At 41.7% G+C, this 16,506-nt stretch overlaps 1 protein-coding gene and 1 pseudogene across 1 annotated transcript; both read left to right on the forward strand.

Moving 5' to 3' along the window:
• The first annotated feature begins 5,328 nt into the window (after window positions 1–5,328).
• Window positions 5,329–6,661, forward strand: LOC105710038 (Krueppel-like factor 5; annotated as a pseudogene).
• A 6,281-nt stretch (window positions 6,662–12,942) lies between these two features.
• On the forward strand, window positions 12,943–13,441 carry LOC105710047 (transmembrane protein 250-like). The gene has a single exon (XM_012442284.2). The coding sequence runs from the start codon at window positions 12,943–12,945 to the stop codon at window positions 13,360–13,362; it is 420 nt and encodes a 139-aa protein (XP_012297707.2). The 3' UTR covers window positions 13,363–13,441.
• Window positions 13,442–16,506: the final 3,065 nt, after the last annotated feature.

The following is a 16,506-nucleotide window of genomic DNA, read 5'->3' on the forward strand; positions in this document are numbered from 1 at the left end:
TTTAATCTACCTTGAGTTGTTTTTTGTACATGGTGTAAGGAAGGGGTTCAGTTTCAATATTCTGCATATGGCAAGCCAGTTATCCCAGCACCATTTATTGAATAGGGAGTCCTTTCCCCATTGCTTATTTTTGTCAGGTTTGTCAAAGATTGAATAAAATAAAAAATTTATTGAAAAGATTCATAAACAGATTTGAGCAAGCCTAATTAACAATTGAGGAACTTGAGATAAGACTATTGAAAAGAAGTTAAAAGGTCCTAAGGGATTGGTGGGACAACATCAAGTAGACCAGCATACATGTTGTGGAAGTCCCAGAAGAAGAGAAAGAGAAGCAGAGAATACTCAGAGAAAGATAAGCTGAAAACTTTCCAAATTTGATAAAAGACATAAATGTTAACATCTATCAAGCTAAAAATAGTTCCTAGTAGGAACTCAAAGAGACCTACTGAGACATGTTATAATCAAACTGTGAGAAGCCAAAGTCCTTCAGAAACATTTAAAACTGTTCTTTGAAAGTGAGAGAGAAATGAAGATGTTTCCAGATAAACAAAAGCTGAGAGAATTCATTACCACTAGACATGTCCCACAAGAAATACTAAAAGGAGTCCTGCAGGTTGAAATGAAATGTTCCATATGCACTTGAGAATATTCAAGACAGTAACCAGAAGCTGTATGGAGAAATAAAGATCTCAGTAAAGGAACTTGTCTAGGCAATTATAAAAGCTGGTATTATCTAAACTGTGGTTTGTAATTCTACTTTTTGTTTTCTACATGATTTATGAGACAAACGTTTTAAAAAATTACTAGTCTAAAAGCTAGTATTATGGTAACTTTGATTTGTAATTCTGCATTTTGTTTTTCATATAGTTTATAAAATTGATGCATAAAACAATTATTTATGTGTTTTTAAACACACAATGTATAAAGATGTAATTTTGTGTGTCAGTAACTGAAAGATATGAGGATGGAGCTGTATAGGAGCAGAGGTTTTGTATGTTAGTAAAGTTAGTAAAGTTATATAAATTCAAAGGAGAGCATTATAAGTTTAGGATGTTAAATGTAATCCCCATAGTAACCATAAAAATGGCTATAGAATATATACAAAAGGAAAATAGAAGGAAATTACAATGTTTGATTACAAAAATCAACTAAACACAAAAGAAGTCAGTAATGCAGAAAGTGAGAGTTAAAAAAGCTATAAGGTATAGAGAAAAATATAGCAAAATGACTAAAATCAGTTTTTCCTTATCAGTAAGTGCTTTAAATATAAATGGATTAAACTCTCAAATCAAAAGTTTTGGTAGAATAAATTTAAAAACACACATACACATGATCCAACTATATGCTATCATCAAAAGTTCACTTTACATCCAGAGATATGACTAGGTTAATACTAAAATAATGGAAAAAGATATTCCATGCAACTTGTAACCACAAGACAGCAGGAGTGTCTATACTAATATCAGGCAAAATTGACTTCAGATTAAAACAGTTACAAGGAACAAAAAAGGGACTATAGATATATATAGATATATATATCTATATATATTTGTTTTTTGTGTTTTTTTTTGAGACGGAGTTTCGCTCTTGTTACCCAGGCTGGAGTGCAATGGCGCGATCTCGGCTCACCGCAACCTCCGCCTCCTGGGTTCAGGCAATTCTCCTGCCTCAGCCTCCTGAGTAGCTGGGATTACAGGCACGCGCCACCATGCCCAGCTAATTTTTTGTATTTTTAGTAGAGATGGGGTTTGACCATGTTGACCAGGATGGTCTCGATCTCTTGACCTCGTGATCCGCCCACCTCAGCCTCCCAAAGTGCTGGGATTACAAGCGTGAGCCACCGCACCCGGCAACATTATATTTCAATAGAAGTTTCTATACAGCAGTAAAACATAACAATTTTACACCTGCCAACAGACCATCAAATTATATGAAAGAAAAACACAATTGAAGGGAGAAGTAGATTTCCAATAATGTTGAAGACTTTAATAGCTCACTGTCAATAATGGACAGAAAAATAGAAGATGGGAACAACACAATGAGCCAATTAGATCTAACAGACAAATACAGAACATTTTATTCAACAACAGCAGAATTTACATTCTTCTCAGGTTCATATGGAACATTCTTCAGGACAGACCTATGACAGATCAGAAATTAAGTCTCAATAGATTTAAAAAGATACATATAATATGAAGTATCTGCTATGGTCTCAATATGTTCTCCAGATACATGTGCTAGGAACTTGTGGCAGTATCCAGAAGTGGTGCTTTTGGGAGAACTCTGCCCTCATGAATGGATTAATGCTGTTACAAAATGGCATGCAGGAGTGGGTTTTCTTCTGCTCCTATCCTGTGTGAGGACAGTGTTCATCCACGTTTTGTGCTTCCCTATTCCACCATGTTAGAATGTAGTAAGAAGGCATTCATAAGATTCTGGCACCTTGATCTTGGACTTCCCACCTTCCAGAACTGTTCTTTGTAAATTACCCAGTCTGTGGTATTCTGTTATACCAGCACAAATGTATTAATAGAGCCTCTTCCCTAACTATAGTAGGATGAAGGAAGAAGTTGATGACAGATAAAATTGGAAAATTCATGAATTCGTGGAAAAATGCACTTAAACAATCAATGCATCTAAGAAGAAATTACAAGGGAACTTAGGAAATACATTGAGACAAATGAAAATGAAAATACAACATATCAAAGCTTACTGAATGCAGCAAAAACAGTGCTGAGGGGGTAATTTGTAGATGTAAACACATCTGAGAAAAATCTCAAATAACCCAAATTTATAATAATTTAAGAAAGTAAAAAAATAATGCACTGAACCCAAAGTTAGCAGGAAGAAGCAAATAATAAAGATTAGAGCAGAGTTAAGTTAATTTTTTTAAATAATAGAGAAAATTAGCATAACCTAAACTTGGTTGTTCAAAATTATCAACAAATTGACAAACCTTTGGCTAGATAGACTAAGAAGAAGAAAAGACTCAAATTACTAAAATCACAAATTAAAGGATTATTATTGAAGCTACAGAAATTAAAAGAATTTTAAGAGAGTACTATAAATAATTTTACCACATTGAGTAATCTCAAAGAAATTCATTAATTCCTAGAAACATGAAACCTACCAAGACTGAATCATAAAAAATTAGAAAGCCTGAATATACCTATAAGTAGTAAAAAGAAGGAATTAGCAATTAAAAAATCCCAATAAAGAAAACACTGGGCCTGATGGCATCGCTGGAGAAATGTACCAAACATTTAGAGAAGAACTAATACAAATTCTCAAACTTTTGATAAATATCATACAGGAGGAATTGCATCCTAATGAATTCTCTGAGGCTAGCATTGCCCTGATACAAAAGCCAGACAAAAACACAGCGAGAAAAGAAAACTACAAAACAATATCCCTTATAAACATCGAAGAAAAATCTTTAACAAAGTACTAGGAAACTAAGTTTAACAGCATATTAAAGAGATTATACACCAGGACCAAGTGGAATTTATTTCTGGGATGCAAGCATGGTCCAACATATGAAAATTGATCAATGTAATACACCACATCAACAGAATAAAAGAAAAATTACACAGTTGTCTTAATTGATGCAGAAAGAGCCTTTAACAAAATTTAACACCATTTTGTGATTTTAAAAACACTCAACAAACTAGGAATATAAGAACACTACCTCAACACAATAAAAGCCTTATATGAAAAAACACACAGTAAGCATCATACTCAATGGTGAAAGACTAAAAGCTTTTCTCCTCTTAGATCAGAAACAAGGAAAGGATGCCCCTGTTTGCTGTTTCTATTCAACACAGTATTGGAAGTTCTAGCTAGAGCAATAAGGCAAGAAAAAGAAATAAAAAGGCATTTAAATTGTAAGTGTCTCTGTTTACAGATGGCATAATTTTATACATGGAAAAGTCTAAAGATTCCACCTAATAAAACTGTTAAAATAATAAATGAATTCAGTAAAGTAGCAGAAAACAAAAATTTTAAAAATCAGTTGTATTTCTACACACAAATAATAAAAATCTGAAGAGGAAATTAATAAAATTTCATTTACAATAGCTTCAAAAATTATAAAATGCTTAGGTATTAACCTAGGAAGTGAAAGACAAAGAAAATTATAAAATATTGCTAAAATAAACTAAATAATAAATAAATAGACATCCTACACATATGTATTGGGAGATTTAAAATTGCTAAGATGTCAATGTTACCCAAAGTGATATACAAATTCAATGCAATCCCCATCAAAATCCCACTGACTTTTTGTTATGGGCAGAAATAGAACATTTATCCTAAAATTTACATGGAATCTTAAGAGATGATAAATAGCTAAATTAATCTTTAAAAAGAAGGTGGGAGGCTTATACTTCCTGATTTCGAAACTTACTAAAAAGCCATAGTAATCAAACTAGTGTGGTGCTGGTGTAAAGACAGACATATAGGCCAGTGGAACAGACTGGAGAGCCCAGAAATAAATCCTCACATATATGGTCAAATAATTTTTAACAAGGGTGTCAAGACAATTCAGTGGGGGAAAAGTCAGTATTTTCAGCATACAGTCCTGGGAAAAGTATATGAACACATTGCAAAAGAATGAATTTTGCCCTTTACCTAACACCATATGCAAAAATTAACTCAAAAATTCACTGTAGAAAGCAGAGTAGGATTGTGGTCAGACTTAATTTGAGGCGTCTAGGGAGTACACATAGAAATCCACCAAGGAAGAAGATTTCAAAAGCAAAATAAAGGTGGGAAATAAAACAGACCCAAGAATAATGAAGTCAAAGTGGTGTTGCACAAAATGCAGAGAAATCAAGAAGGGGGAGGGTTAATGTATTAAATGTGCTATTAAGAACTTAATTTTATTAAAAGTACTGTTCTTTAAAATAAAAGATGACACAGGACAAAGTCTTTATAACATTGAATTTGGCAATTTTTTAGATATAACACCAAAGGCGTAAGAGGAAAACAACAACAAATTGATCGTCACAAAAATTAAAAACTTTTGGCATCAAAAGACTTAATTAACGGAGTAAAAAGGCAACCCGCAAAATGAGAGAAAATATTTGCAAAGTATATGTCTGATAAAGGATTAACATCCAGAATATAGAGAGAACTTAACAAGAAACAACTTGATTAAAAATATGCAAATGAATATTTTTATTTCATTCGAACCCGGCGCGGCTTCCCCAGCAGGAGCTGAAGCACCCGCACCACCGACCGCAGGCGCAGCCCCCGCCCCCGCAGGCCCCACAGCCGCCCGCGCAGGCCCCACAGCCGGTCCGCGGCTGCCTCCCAAGGAAGCTGGTCCGGACAAGATGTGAAATGGAGAAGTATCTGACACCTCAGCTTCTTCCAGTTCCTATAATTCCAGAGCATAAAAAGTATAGACGAGACAGTGCCTCAGTCGTAGACCAGTTCTTCACTGACACTGAAAGGTTACCTTACAGTATCAACATGAACGTGTTCCTCCCTGACATCACTCACCTGAGAACTGGCCTCTACAAATCCCAGAGACCCTGCGTCACACACATCAAGACAGAACCTGTTGCCATTTTCAGTCACCAGAGTGAAACGACTGCCCCTCCTCCGGCCCCGACCCAGGCCCTCCCTGAGTTCACCAGTATATTCAGCTCACACCAGACCGCAGCTCCAGAAGTGAACAGTATTTTCATCAAACAAGAACTTCCTACACCAGATCTTCATCTTTCTGTCCCTCCCCAGCAGGGCCACCTGTACCAGCTACTGAATACACTGGATCTAGATATGCCCAGTTCTACAAACCAGACAGCAGCAATGGACACTCTTAATGTTTCTATGTCAGCTGCCATGGCAGGCCTTAACACACACACCTCTGCTGTTCCGCAGACTGCAGTGAAACAGTTCCAGGCCATGCCCCCTTGCACATACACAATGCCAGGCCACTCACTTTCCCCCATCACCACCAAGCTCAGAACCTGGAAGTCCAGATAGACAAGCAGAGATGCTCCAGAATTTAACCCCACCTCCATCCTATGCTGCTACAATTGCTTCTAAACTGGCAATTCACGATCCAAATTTACCCACCACCCTGCCAGTTAACTCACCAAAACATCCAACCTGTCAGATACAATAGAAGGAGTAACCCCGATTTGGAGAAACGACGCATTCACTACTGAGATTACCCTGGTTGCACAAAAGTTTATGCAAAGTCTTCTCATTTAAAAGCTCACCTGAGGACTCACACTGGTGAAAAGCCATACAAGTGCACCTGGGAAGGCTGCGACTGGAGGTTCGCGCGATCCGATGAGCTGATCCGCCACTACCGGAAGCACACAGGCGCCAAGCCCTTCCAGTGCGGGGTGTGCAACCGCAGCTTCTCATGCTCCGACCACCTGGCCCTGCACATGAAGAGGCACCAGAACTGAGCACTGCCTGTGCCACCCGTCCCAGGTCCACTGGGTTCCCTTTCAAACGACAAACCTAACTGTTCCTATAAGAAAAAAAGAGAGAAAACAACAAAAACTGGAAATGTATATTTTGTATATTTGAGAAAACAGGGAATACATTGTATTAATACCAAAGTGTTTGGTCATTTTCAGAATCTGGAATGCTTGCTGTAATGTATATGGCTTTACTCAAGCAGATCTCATCTCATGACAGGCAGCCACATCTCAACATGGGTAAGGCGTGGGGGTGGAGGGGAGTGTGTGCAGCGTTTTTACCTAGGCACCATCATTTAACGTGACAGTGTTCAGTAAACAAATCAGTTGGCAGGCACCGAAAGAAGGATGGATTGTATGTCAAGATTTTACTTGGCATTGAGTAGGTTTTTTTCAATATTCAATAATTCCTTGGAGGTACTGCCAGGTATACCTGGCAATTCACAAATAACCATTGAACAAATGTGTGGTTTAAAAAAAAAAAATATATATATATATATATATATATATATGAGTTGCCTATATTTGCTATTCAAAATTTTGTAAATATGCAATTCAGCTTTATAGGTTTATTACGAGTTTTTTAGGATTCTTTTGGGGAAAAGTCGTAATTGTTTCAAAAATAACCATGAATACGCTTACAGTTAGAATTTGTGGTAAGATACCTCTCAACATTACCAAATTCATTTCTTTAGAGGGAAGGAATAATCATTCAAATGAACTTTAATAAAGCAAATTTCATGCACTGATTAAAATAGGATTATTTTAAATACAAAAGGCATTTTATATGAATTATAAACTGAAGAGCTTAAAGATAGTTACAAAATACGAAAGTTCAACCTCCTACAATAAGCTAAATGCAGTGTCATTTTTAAAAAGGACTTATGATGAAGTTTTCACATATGACAATGTTGCATTTATGATGCAGTTTCATGTACCGAAATGTTGAATTTATGATGCAGTTTTCACATATCGAGATGTTCGCTCGTGCAGTACTGTTGGTTAAATGACAATTTATGTGATTTTGCATGTAATATACAGTGAGACACCGTAATTTTATCTAAATTACAGTGCAGTTCAGCTAATCTATTGTTAATACTGACTCAGTGTCTGCCTTTAAATATAAATGATATGCTGAAAACTTAAGGAAGCAAGTGCTACATATATGCAATATAAAATAGCAATGTGATGCTGATGCTGTTAACCAAAGCGCGGAATAAATAAGCAAAATGCCAAAAGGGGTCTTAACTGAAATGAAAATTTAATTTTGTTTTTAAAATATTGCTTATCTTTATTTATTTTGTGGTAATATAGGAAGTTGTTTTAGAAGACAATTTTCATAACTTGATAAATTATAGTTTTGTTTGTTAGAAAAGTTGCTCTTAAAACATGTAAGTAGATGACAAATGATGTAAATAATTTTGTAAAAGGCTTCAAAATGTTTATACGTGGAAACAAACCTACATGAAAAGCATAAATCGGTTGCTGTTTTGCTTCTTTTTCCCTCTTATTTTTGTATTGTGGTCATTTCCTATGCAAATAATAGAGCAAACAGCCGTATAATTGTAGAATTTTTTGAGAGAATGAGATGTTTATATATTAACGACAATTTTTTTTGGAAAATAAAAAGTGCCTAAAAAAATATGCAAATGACTTGAATAGACGTTTCTCCAAAGACAATACAAAAATGGTAAGTAAGCACATGAAAGGATGTTCAGCATCACTAATTATTAGAAAAATAAAAATAAAAAACATAATGATATATCACCTTACACTCATTAGGATGACTGCTATCAAAAACACAAAAGCTGTATGTTGATGAAGGTGTGGAGACATTGACTCTTGTGCACTCTTGGTCAAAATGTAAAGTGGGGCAGCTACTGTGGAAAACAGTATCGTGGTTCCTTAAAAAATAGAAAATAGAATTGCCATGTGATTCAGCAATTCTCCTTCTGGATATATAGCCATAATTGAAAGCAAAATCTTGAAGAGATATCTTTTCCCCCATGTTCATAGCAGCATTATTTACAATAGCTAAAATGTGGAAGCAACATAAGTGTTCATTAACAGATGAATTTTTTCAGTAGTAAAAAGAAAGGGAATCTTGTTGTATGTTGCAACATGAATGAAACCTGAAGACGTATAAAGTGGAATAAGCCAGTCATTAAAAGACAAATACTGTGTAATTCCATGTATATGAGGTACCTAAAGTAGTCAAATTCATAGACAGAAAGTAAATTGGTGTTTTCCAGGGACTGGGAGAAAGGGAAATGGGGAGTTATTATTTATTGGGTACAGAGCTTCAGTTTTGCAAGATAAAAAGAGTTCTTGAGATGGATGGCAGTGATGGTTGCACAAAAGTGTGAATGTCCTTAATGCTGCTGAATTGTACACTTAAAAATGATTAACATGAAAAATTTTATATGTGTTTTTTACCACAATAAAAAAGGTTTGATTTAAACAACACACACACACACACACACACACACACACACAGAGCCTCTACCTCACCCACCCTTGGTTCTTTTTTCCCTTCCATCAGAAAGATTTTTATTCCATTATATTTCATATTTAGAAAATGCTTTTATTGGGGGTTTTCCTTATGGTTTCTAACCAGAAACTGAGTAATAACTAGGTTGGTCAGTATGTACATTTCTACATTCATTTAATTTCTATTTGTTGAATGTTCACCATGTGTAAACCTCTCTTTAAAAACATATTTGAGAGATTGAACTAACCACCCTTCAAACTCTTATAAACCAAGTTTCTGTGATTCTATGTGCTCTGCCTTCTAGTACTAATTATCTATGTAACCCAAGGTCAGTCACTTAACTTCTCTAGAACTCAGTCGTCTTGGTTGTTTTTTCTAGTTCCAAAATTCTACAGATTTTTAAAGCATAAGGATAATAATGGCATTCATTTTCTTCACTAGACAATTTCTTGAGTGGAAAAGGTTCCAACCAAGATATGAACTCTATAGAGAATACAGTGCAAGTTAGATTAATTTTCAAAAGCTAATATGAATTTGTGGAAATTGAGTTTCTGAATTTTTTTTAAATAAATACAATCTCTAGAACATAACTTGATTTTAGAAAAGATAACAGAATGTTTTCAATTAGCAGATAGGAATGACCAAGGCAAAACTTCTGTCTACTTGCATCAGAGTGAAAACAGATAATAAATTAAAGGGACCCAAGGAAGGTCACTATTTCACCTTGAATTTGCTTTCATAATTCTCTGAGAAGTGTCTAGAGGTAAGAAAGTCAGTTTAACTGATATTTTCTAAAAATAGAATAAACAAATTTTTTTTAAAAAAGTGTTTTCTTAGAATAGTGAAGTGAAGTACATTTTCTATAGTTATCCACAGTACTTTAAGAAATTTACAGTGTACTGCTAGAACTTTGAGTGAAACGTAGGAATTTTATGTGGTTTGGATGAAGGATGGCAGCAAAAAATTATACAATTTTAGTTCATTTGCATTAAAATATTCTTACAACAGAGCATGGAATCCAATAATAAAACCCAAGGAAAATCATTTTAATTTTAAGAGAAAAATTAACACCTACATACCGTACAACCTCACAATTAAAATCTGGTGGAATTCTAGAACCTTTCACCTGGCTTGCCTTTCGTGTGGTGGGAAGGTGAGAGGGAGCTGTTATTGACTCCTTTGAGAGAATGAAGAGGAAAGAACACAACACTGTCGAAGAATCTTCTATAATCTAGATGTCAGCAGAAACCACCCACTCTTTGATTCTAGCTAAGATTGCTTTGCCCCATCCCCCATTTCATGTTCTGTTCTGTTTTTTTTTTTCTGAAAATTTCTACAAATACTTTCTCCTAGTATTCGCAGAATACTTCATTCTATAACTGATGGCTTTTTTTTTTTTTTTAAATTTCTGATCCAGTATTGACCTAAAGCTGAGACATGAAGCCTTCTTTCCTCCAAAATTCACTTGTAAGAGTATCTTAGTCCATTTCTCCTGCTATAACATAATGCCATAGACAGCATGAGTTACAAACAACAGAAATGTCTCACAGTTCTGGAGGGTGGGAAATCCAAGATCAAGGTGCTGGCAGATTTGATGTCTGCTGAGAGCTGCTCTCTCTTCCAAGAGGGCAGCTTCTTGCTGTGATCTCACAAGGTGGAAGAGTAGAAGGACAAAAAAAGGACAAATGCTCCCTGCAGCCTCTTTTTAAAGGACATTAATCACCTCCCAAAGGCCCTGCCTTCTGATTCCATTGCTTTGGTGATAGGTTTCAACATCTGAATTTTGAAGGTACACGTGCATTCAAACCATAACAACCAGACAAGAAGCAGCAACTTGCACAAGCAAATATCTACAACTATGTGTGGCAGATTTTACTGGATATTGAAGTACTCATGTACTTATGTTGCAGTGCTGTTTAGAAAATATTTCAACATTCAATGCTAGCTTTTCTGGTCCTCTGAAAGTCCCCTCTCCATTTCCACCAACTTGGATTTCACAGTCTCATGACATTGTTCAGCTTTCTCTCCTGCTGCTTCTCTGTCTCCCAGTTGTGATTAAAAAAAAAAAAATCCTTACATTATTATGAAGACCATTTTAGCTCTAGCACGTACCACCTCCTCCCTCATTCACACTTTGCACAGCTTAAGATTTATTAATGTGCTCTGCTAAAAAAAAGCTTAATGTATTTCAAGTGTTACGCTTCTCTACCCTGCCCGCTTTACTTTCTACAGAAGCAAGGAGAGGAATCTGAAGGTTTATTTCCCCAAAGGCAACACTTAAACTATATAAGACTTACTTACAAGACTTAGATAAGCAACATGTGTCCTCTCATGCCCTCAGAAGACATAAGTATAGTTGATTTTGGTTTTAAATAACAATTGCAATAAAATCTCTCTTAGCAACCCCCCTGTAAAGAGTTGGGGAATGCTAGTTTAATAGAAGGTCCATTGAAAAAGGACTCACAAAACTGGGCACAGTGATTGATGCCTGTAATCCCAGCACTTTGGTCGACTGAAGTGGGTGGATCACGAGGTCGGGAGTTTGAGATCAGCCTGGCCAACATGGTGAAACCCAGTCTCTACTAAAAATATAAAAATTAGCCAGGCGTGGTGGTGGGCGCCTGCAATCCCAGCTACTTGGGAGGGTGAGGCAGGAGAATCACTTGAACCTGGTGAGGCAGGAGAATCACTTGAACCTGGGAGGCGGGGGTTGCAGTGAGCTGAGATCGTACCATTCTACTCTAGCCTGGGCAACAAGAGCAAAACTCCGTCTCAATGTCTCAAAAAAAAAAAAAAAAAAAAAAAAAATGGACTCACGAGACTGGGTTCTGACTCTAGTTCTGTCACTAATTAATTTTGTGATCTTGGGAAAGTATCTCACTGTATCTGACAATCTCTAAATTTCTTGCCAATTCTATGAGTCTGTGATTTGCTTGAGAGTCCCTCTGGTGCCTAGTTCTTCTATAAATGTAGTCAAGGTTGGAATTTTTTCCTTCACAGGTAGGTGAACTTTCTCCTACCCTCAGCTGTGCCCCAGGGTCTCCCCAGCCAGCCATCTGGCCAATGCCTGCTGTAAGAAGCAATAGAGGTTTTACAGACAGGCCAAACTCTGGGGCCAGATACAGGCATATATCCTGAGATTTTCAAGTCAGAACCTAGGTTGCGCTGTTTACTCTTAGAACCTGCTTATTTGTAAACTGAAACTGAGCATAATGATATCTACCTTAGAAGACTGTGTAAACGATGATGGACATTAGGCACTAAAGTGAAGTGGCAGCACATCGTAAGTGCCCATAAATGGATCATTATCATGTCCATGCAAGAGGGAAAGGTCGGTGTCATGGCAAGTACATGGCATGCTCTTTCTAGGTCTGCTGAGACACTTTCTTGTACATGGTAGAATTGACTCAGCTTACTGTACAGATGGCTCCCAAACTTTAGTTTTACTGCGTAGAAAATATAAGTGAAGAAAGAGAGCTAAATGGTTCTACACAGCAATATTTTTTTAGGCTATGCTGAGAAAGAGAAAGATAGATTGATTAAAGATGTGGGAAGAGAAAGGACTATGAACAGAAAAAATAGGGGACGGGAGGAGTGGCTCGGTCCGCGCGTGTGGAGGGGGCGTGAGGCCGGCCTACGGTGGCCGTCGAGGGAAGGCGCTACGGCTCCCACGCTGGGCCAAACGCCTCCGGCGGCTGCGCCCAAGCGCCCCTTCCTCTGCCGGGCGACCCCAGCCCTGGACGCGTGAGCCGCCCCCGCAGCCGCCCCGCCGGCCACCCAGCTGCGCGCCCCGGCACCATGCGGCCGCTCTGCGCACGGAGCCCCGAGGGACAGGGGCGCCCGCAGGCCTGGCCCCCAGCACCGCCGGCCGGCCCCGAAGTCCGGGACGCTGGCGTCGCCGCGGAGAGGGCACCGGGCCGACGCCTCCCCTGAGGCTCAGCTGCGGGCTCCCAGGCCTAGGCGCCCATGACCCCTACGCTGACCGCACCTGGGCGCCACCGCCGGGGCCCAATGCCGGTCATGCCCATCCCGCGGCGGGTGCGCTCCTTCCACGGCCCGCACACCACCTGCCTGCATGCGGCCTGCCGGCCCGTGCGCGCCTCTCACCTGGCCCGCACCAAGTACAACAACTTCGACGTGTACATCAAGACGCGCTGGCTGTACGGCTTCATCCGCTTCCTGCTCTACTTCAGCTGCAGTCTGTTCGCCGCGGCGCTCTGGGGCGCGCTGGCCGCCTTCTTCTGCCTGCAGTGCCTGGGCGTGCGCGTCCTGCTGCGCTTCCAGCGCAAGCCGTCGGTGCTGCTGTTGCTGCTGGGCCGCCGGCGTGTGGACTTCCGCCTGGTGAACGAGCTGCTCGTCTACGGCATCCACGTCACCATGCTGCTGGTGGGGGGCCTCGGCTGGTGCTTCATGGTCTTCGTGGACATGTGAGGGCCGTGGACGCGAGCTGGATTCATTGTCCTGGCCTGTGGCTGTGTTCTCTCCACGGGTGGGGTTGGCCAGCGCCTTCCCTTCTGACCACCCCGCAGGCAGGCGCCGCTGCCTCGGTGCCCACGGAGAGAAAAGAAAGGGCTGAGACTTACGTGGTGGGGGTGCGGGTGCCGCCCCTAGGCTGGCTTCCTGCGCCCATCCTCCTCTTGTGCACTCTCGGGGCGGCGCCCACCTGCCTGCCCGTGGCTCCTACTCACACGTCTTCAGGTTGTACTGCAGGGTGGGACTCTCTCCAGGGCCACACCTGCCAGGGACTTTAGACATCACTCTGGGAGACCCCTGGACACAGAGGGCTGTGTGCCCAGGAGCAAATCCCGAGGGCTCCCCTCACTGACACACCACGCTGCCACAAAGCTGCTCACTCTGCCAGGGGCCGCCTGAGGCCTGGCACTGCCCTCTGTCACCCTGAAGGGCTGTGGGTCCTGAGTCCCAGGCCAGCCTTCAGGGTCTCCTTGGTTGTGTAGATGCAGTCTAGCGGGGGGGCCCCAGGGGCTCAGGTAGGAGGAGCCTCAGCAGGTTCCCAGCTTAGGGGCTGGCCTGGGGGAACCCCAGGAGCCAGGGGACTGACTCCAGCAACACTTTGCCTGTCTGCCTGTTCCGAGAGGGCTGTCAAAATGTCCTGTAGAATCTGCGGATTTCTGGGGAGGCATCTCCATTCCTTTCTGGCTTTTCTTGCGGGGGTGGAGGATTGGGCCTCTTTATTTGAGGGAACACCCTCAAAGAAAGCCTGGGAGATGGAGGCTGTAGTGAGCTGGGATGGAGACTTGTGTGTCCCGAGTGTCTGGAGCAGGAAGCAGAGGCCTCAGTGCGGCGACCACTACCTGGAGCCTCTGTGGCACCAGCAGCCTCTTGCAGCCCCGGGTGTATGCCAAGGTTCTGCCCACACTGTCCTCCAGTGACTGGGGGTTCTGGATGACAGCACAGGGGCAGGGGGCTGGAGGGGCGCAGGTGCCTGTGTTCAGGGAGGGCGGCCACCGTGGGCCAGGCTCTTACCTAGGACCCCGTGCTCTGTTCCTCTCAGCCTTGCAGTCACTGCATCACTATGGCGACTGCCCACAGCTGTGGGACTTTAGGGGCAGATGGGAGGGCGCTCTGAATGATGATTGCAGGGACAACGACAGAGGCCGCCCTGGAGCAGGACTCAGGTTGCGGCGCTGAGATGGTGACCCTAGCTTCACCCAAGTCCATGTCCCCACATCTGGGTGTGGGTGGACCCTGCCAGGCGAACCAGTGGCCCACGAGTCGTGAGGACAGTTGTGTGCCACTGGAAGAAAAACTTTTTGAGAAACCCTAAATCAGGTAGAGAAAGCAAAAAATTCTTGGCCATAAACTGTGCTCTCTGATTTGTTGGCAGCTTCTGTGACTGACCTTCGAGGAGCACTGCTGCATCCAGGCCCCGGGCAGGTGGGCGGGGAGCTTCCTTGCGGGGGTCTCATTTCTTGCTGCAGAGAATCTTTTGCACTAAGTCACGCTGTTTCTTCAAAGAAGCTTTGTTTTTTGTTAACGTATTACTCAGAGTCGCCCAAGCCCCTTGGCAGAGGGAAAAGGAGTGGCGGGAGGGGCTGGCGGTGCCGCTCGATGGGTGTCAGCACCACAGGGAGGAGCGGCCCCGTGGTGCGCTCTGAGCACCTGGCTGCCTGCTGTCCCTAGTGCCTGTGAATTCGTCATGAGATGAACCACCTGCATTAAACCTATTTTTTTTTAATGTGTTGATGGAGTGATTGCTTAAAGCTCAACTTTTTTATTCCTTTTTTAAGGACATAGTAATCAGCTAGAGCACCATAGAAACCATATTGTCCCACAAGGTGGAAAAGTTTTCACAAACATCTGTGATGCCCGGGAAGGAGCCCTTGAGGCCAGGGTTCCCTTTGTGGGAAGCTGCCCTGGGGAGGTGGCCTAGCTGATGGGCAAGGATTTGTCAGCAGGGCAGTCCCCAGGACACTGCTGTGCAGGCCGGTGGAAATTGCATTCAGCTGACTGGGCAGTTGAGAGTCTTTTGGAGTTTTGCTCTTGTTGCCCATGCTGGAGTGCAGTGACATGATCTTGGCTCACCACAACCTCCACCTCCTGGGTTCAAGCAATCCTCATACCCCAGCCTCCTGAGTAGTTGGAATTATAGGCCCCTGCCAACAAGCCCAGCTAGTTTTTCTATTTTTATTAGAGACGGAGTTTCACCATGTTGCCCAGGCTGGTCTCAAACTCCTGACCTCAGGTGATCTACCTGCCAAGGCCTCCCAAAGTGCTGGGATTCCAGGCATGAGTCACCCCGCCCAGCCTACCTAGTTCAGTCTTGGAGCAAAGCTGGGGTGGTGTTTCCAATGCTGCTGAAAGGAAAGAGGCCTCAGGGCTGTGAGCAAGCCCTTCCTCAGGGGAAGGTGAACATGCATTAAAAAAAGTTAGAAGAAAAAGAAAACCAAAGTTCTTACTTATCTAAAAACCCATTTGAGGCCAGGTGCAGTGGCTCACACCTGTAATCCCTGCACTTTGGGAAGCCAAGGCAGGAGGATCACTTGAGCCCAGGAGTTCAAGACCAGCCTGAACAACATAGTGAGACCCCATCTCTGCAAAAAATTAAAAAATTAGCTGGCTGTGGTGGTGGGTGCCTAGGAGGTCGAGGCTGTGGGGAGCCGTGATTGCACCACTGCACTGGGTGACAGAGTGATACTCTGTCTCAAAAAAAAAAAAAAAACAAAAACCATAGTTTGAAGATTGAGAGACATCCTCTTCTTTAGAATCTTTGCTTTATAAAGGCTTCCTTAGCTTCAGTGAAAGGAGGAAGTTCACGTTTCTCCTTTTTTCACCAACAGAGGCTTCTAACAACATGAAGATGACAACAGTTTCCTCCCAGGCAGTCATTATGGCCAGAAAGTGCCACTTAAGGGGAAACTAGCTGGCTGCAGTGGCTCACACCTGTAATTCCAACACTGGGAGGCCAAGGTGGGAGGATCACTTGAGCCCAGGAGTTCCAGATCAGCCTGGGCAACAGAGAGGGGGACTCCATCTCTACAAAAAATATTTTAAAGTTAGGTGTAGTGGTGTTCACCTCTAGTTCCATCTACTTGCTTGGGAGGCTGAGGTGGGAGG

This window comes from Aotus nancymaae, unplaced genomic scaffold (assembly GCF_030222135.1).
Source record: "Aotus nancymaae isolate 86718 unplaced genomic scaffold, 86718_ANA_hifiasm-v0.15.2.pri h1tg000009l, whole genome shotgun sequence".
NCBI classification, from domain to species: Eukaryota; Metazoa; Chordata; class Mammalia; order Primates; family Aotidae; genus Aotus; species Aotus nancymaae.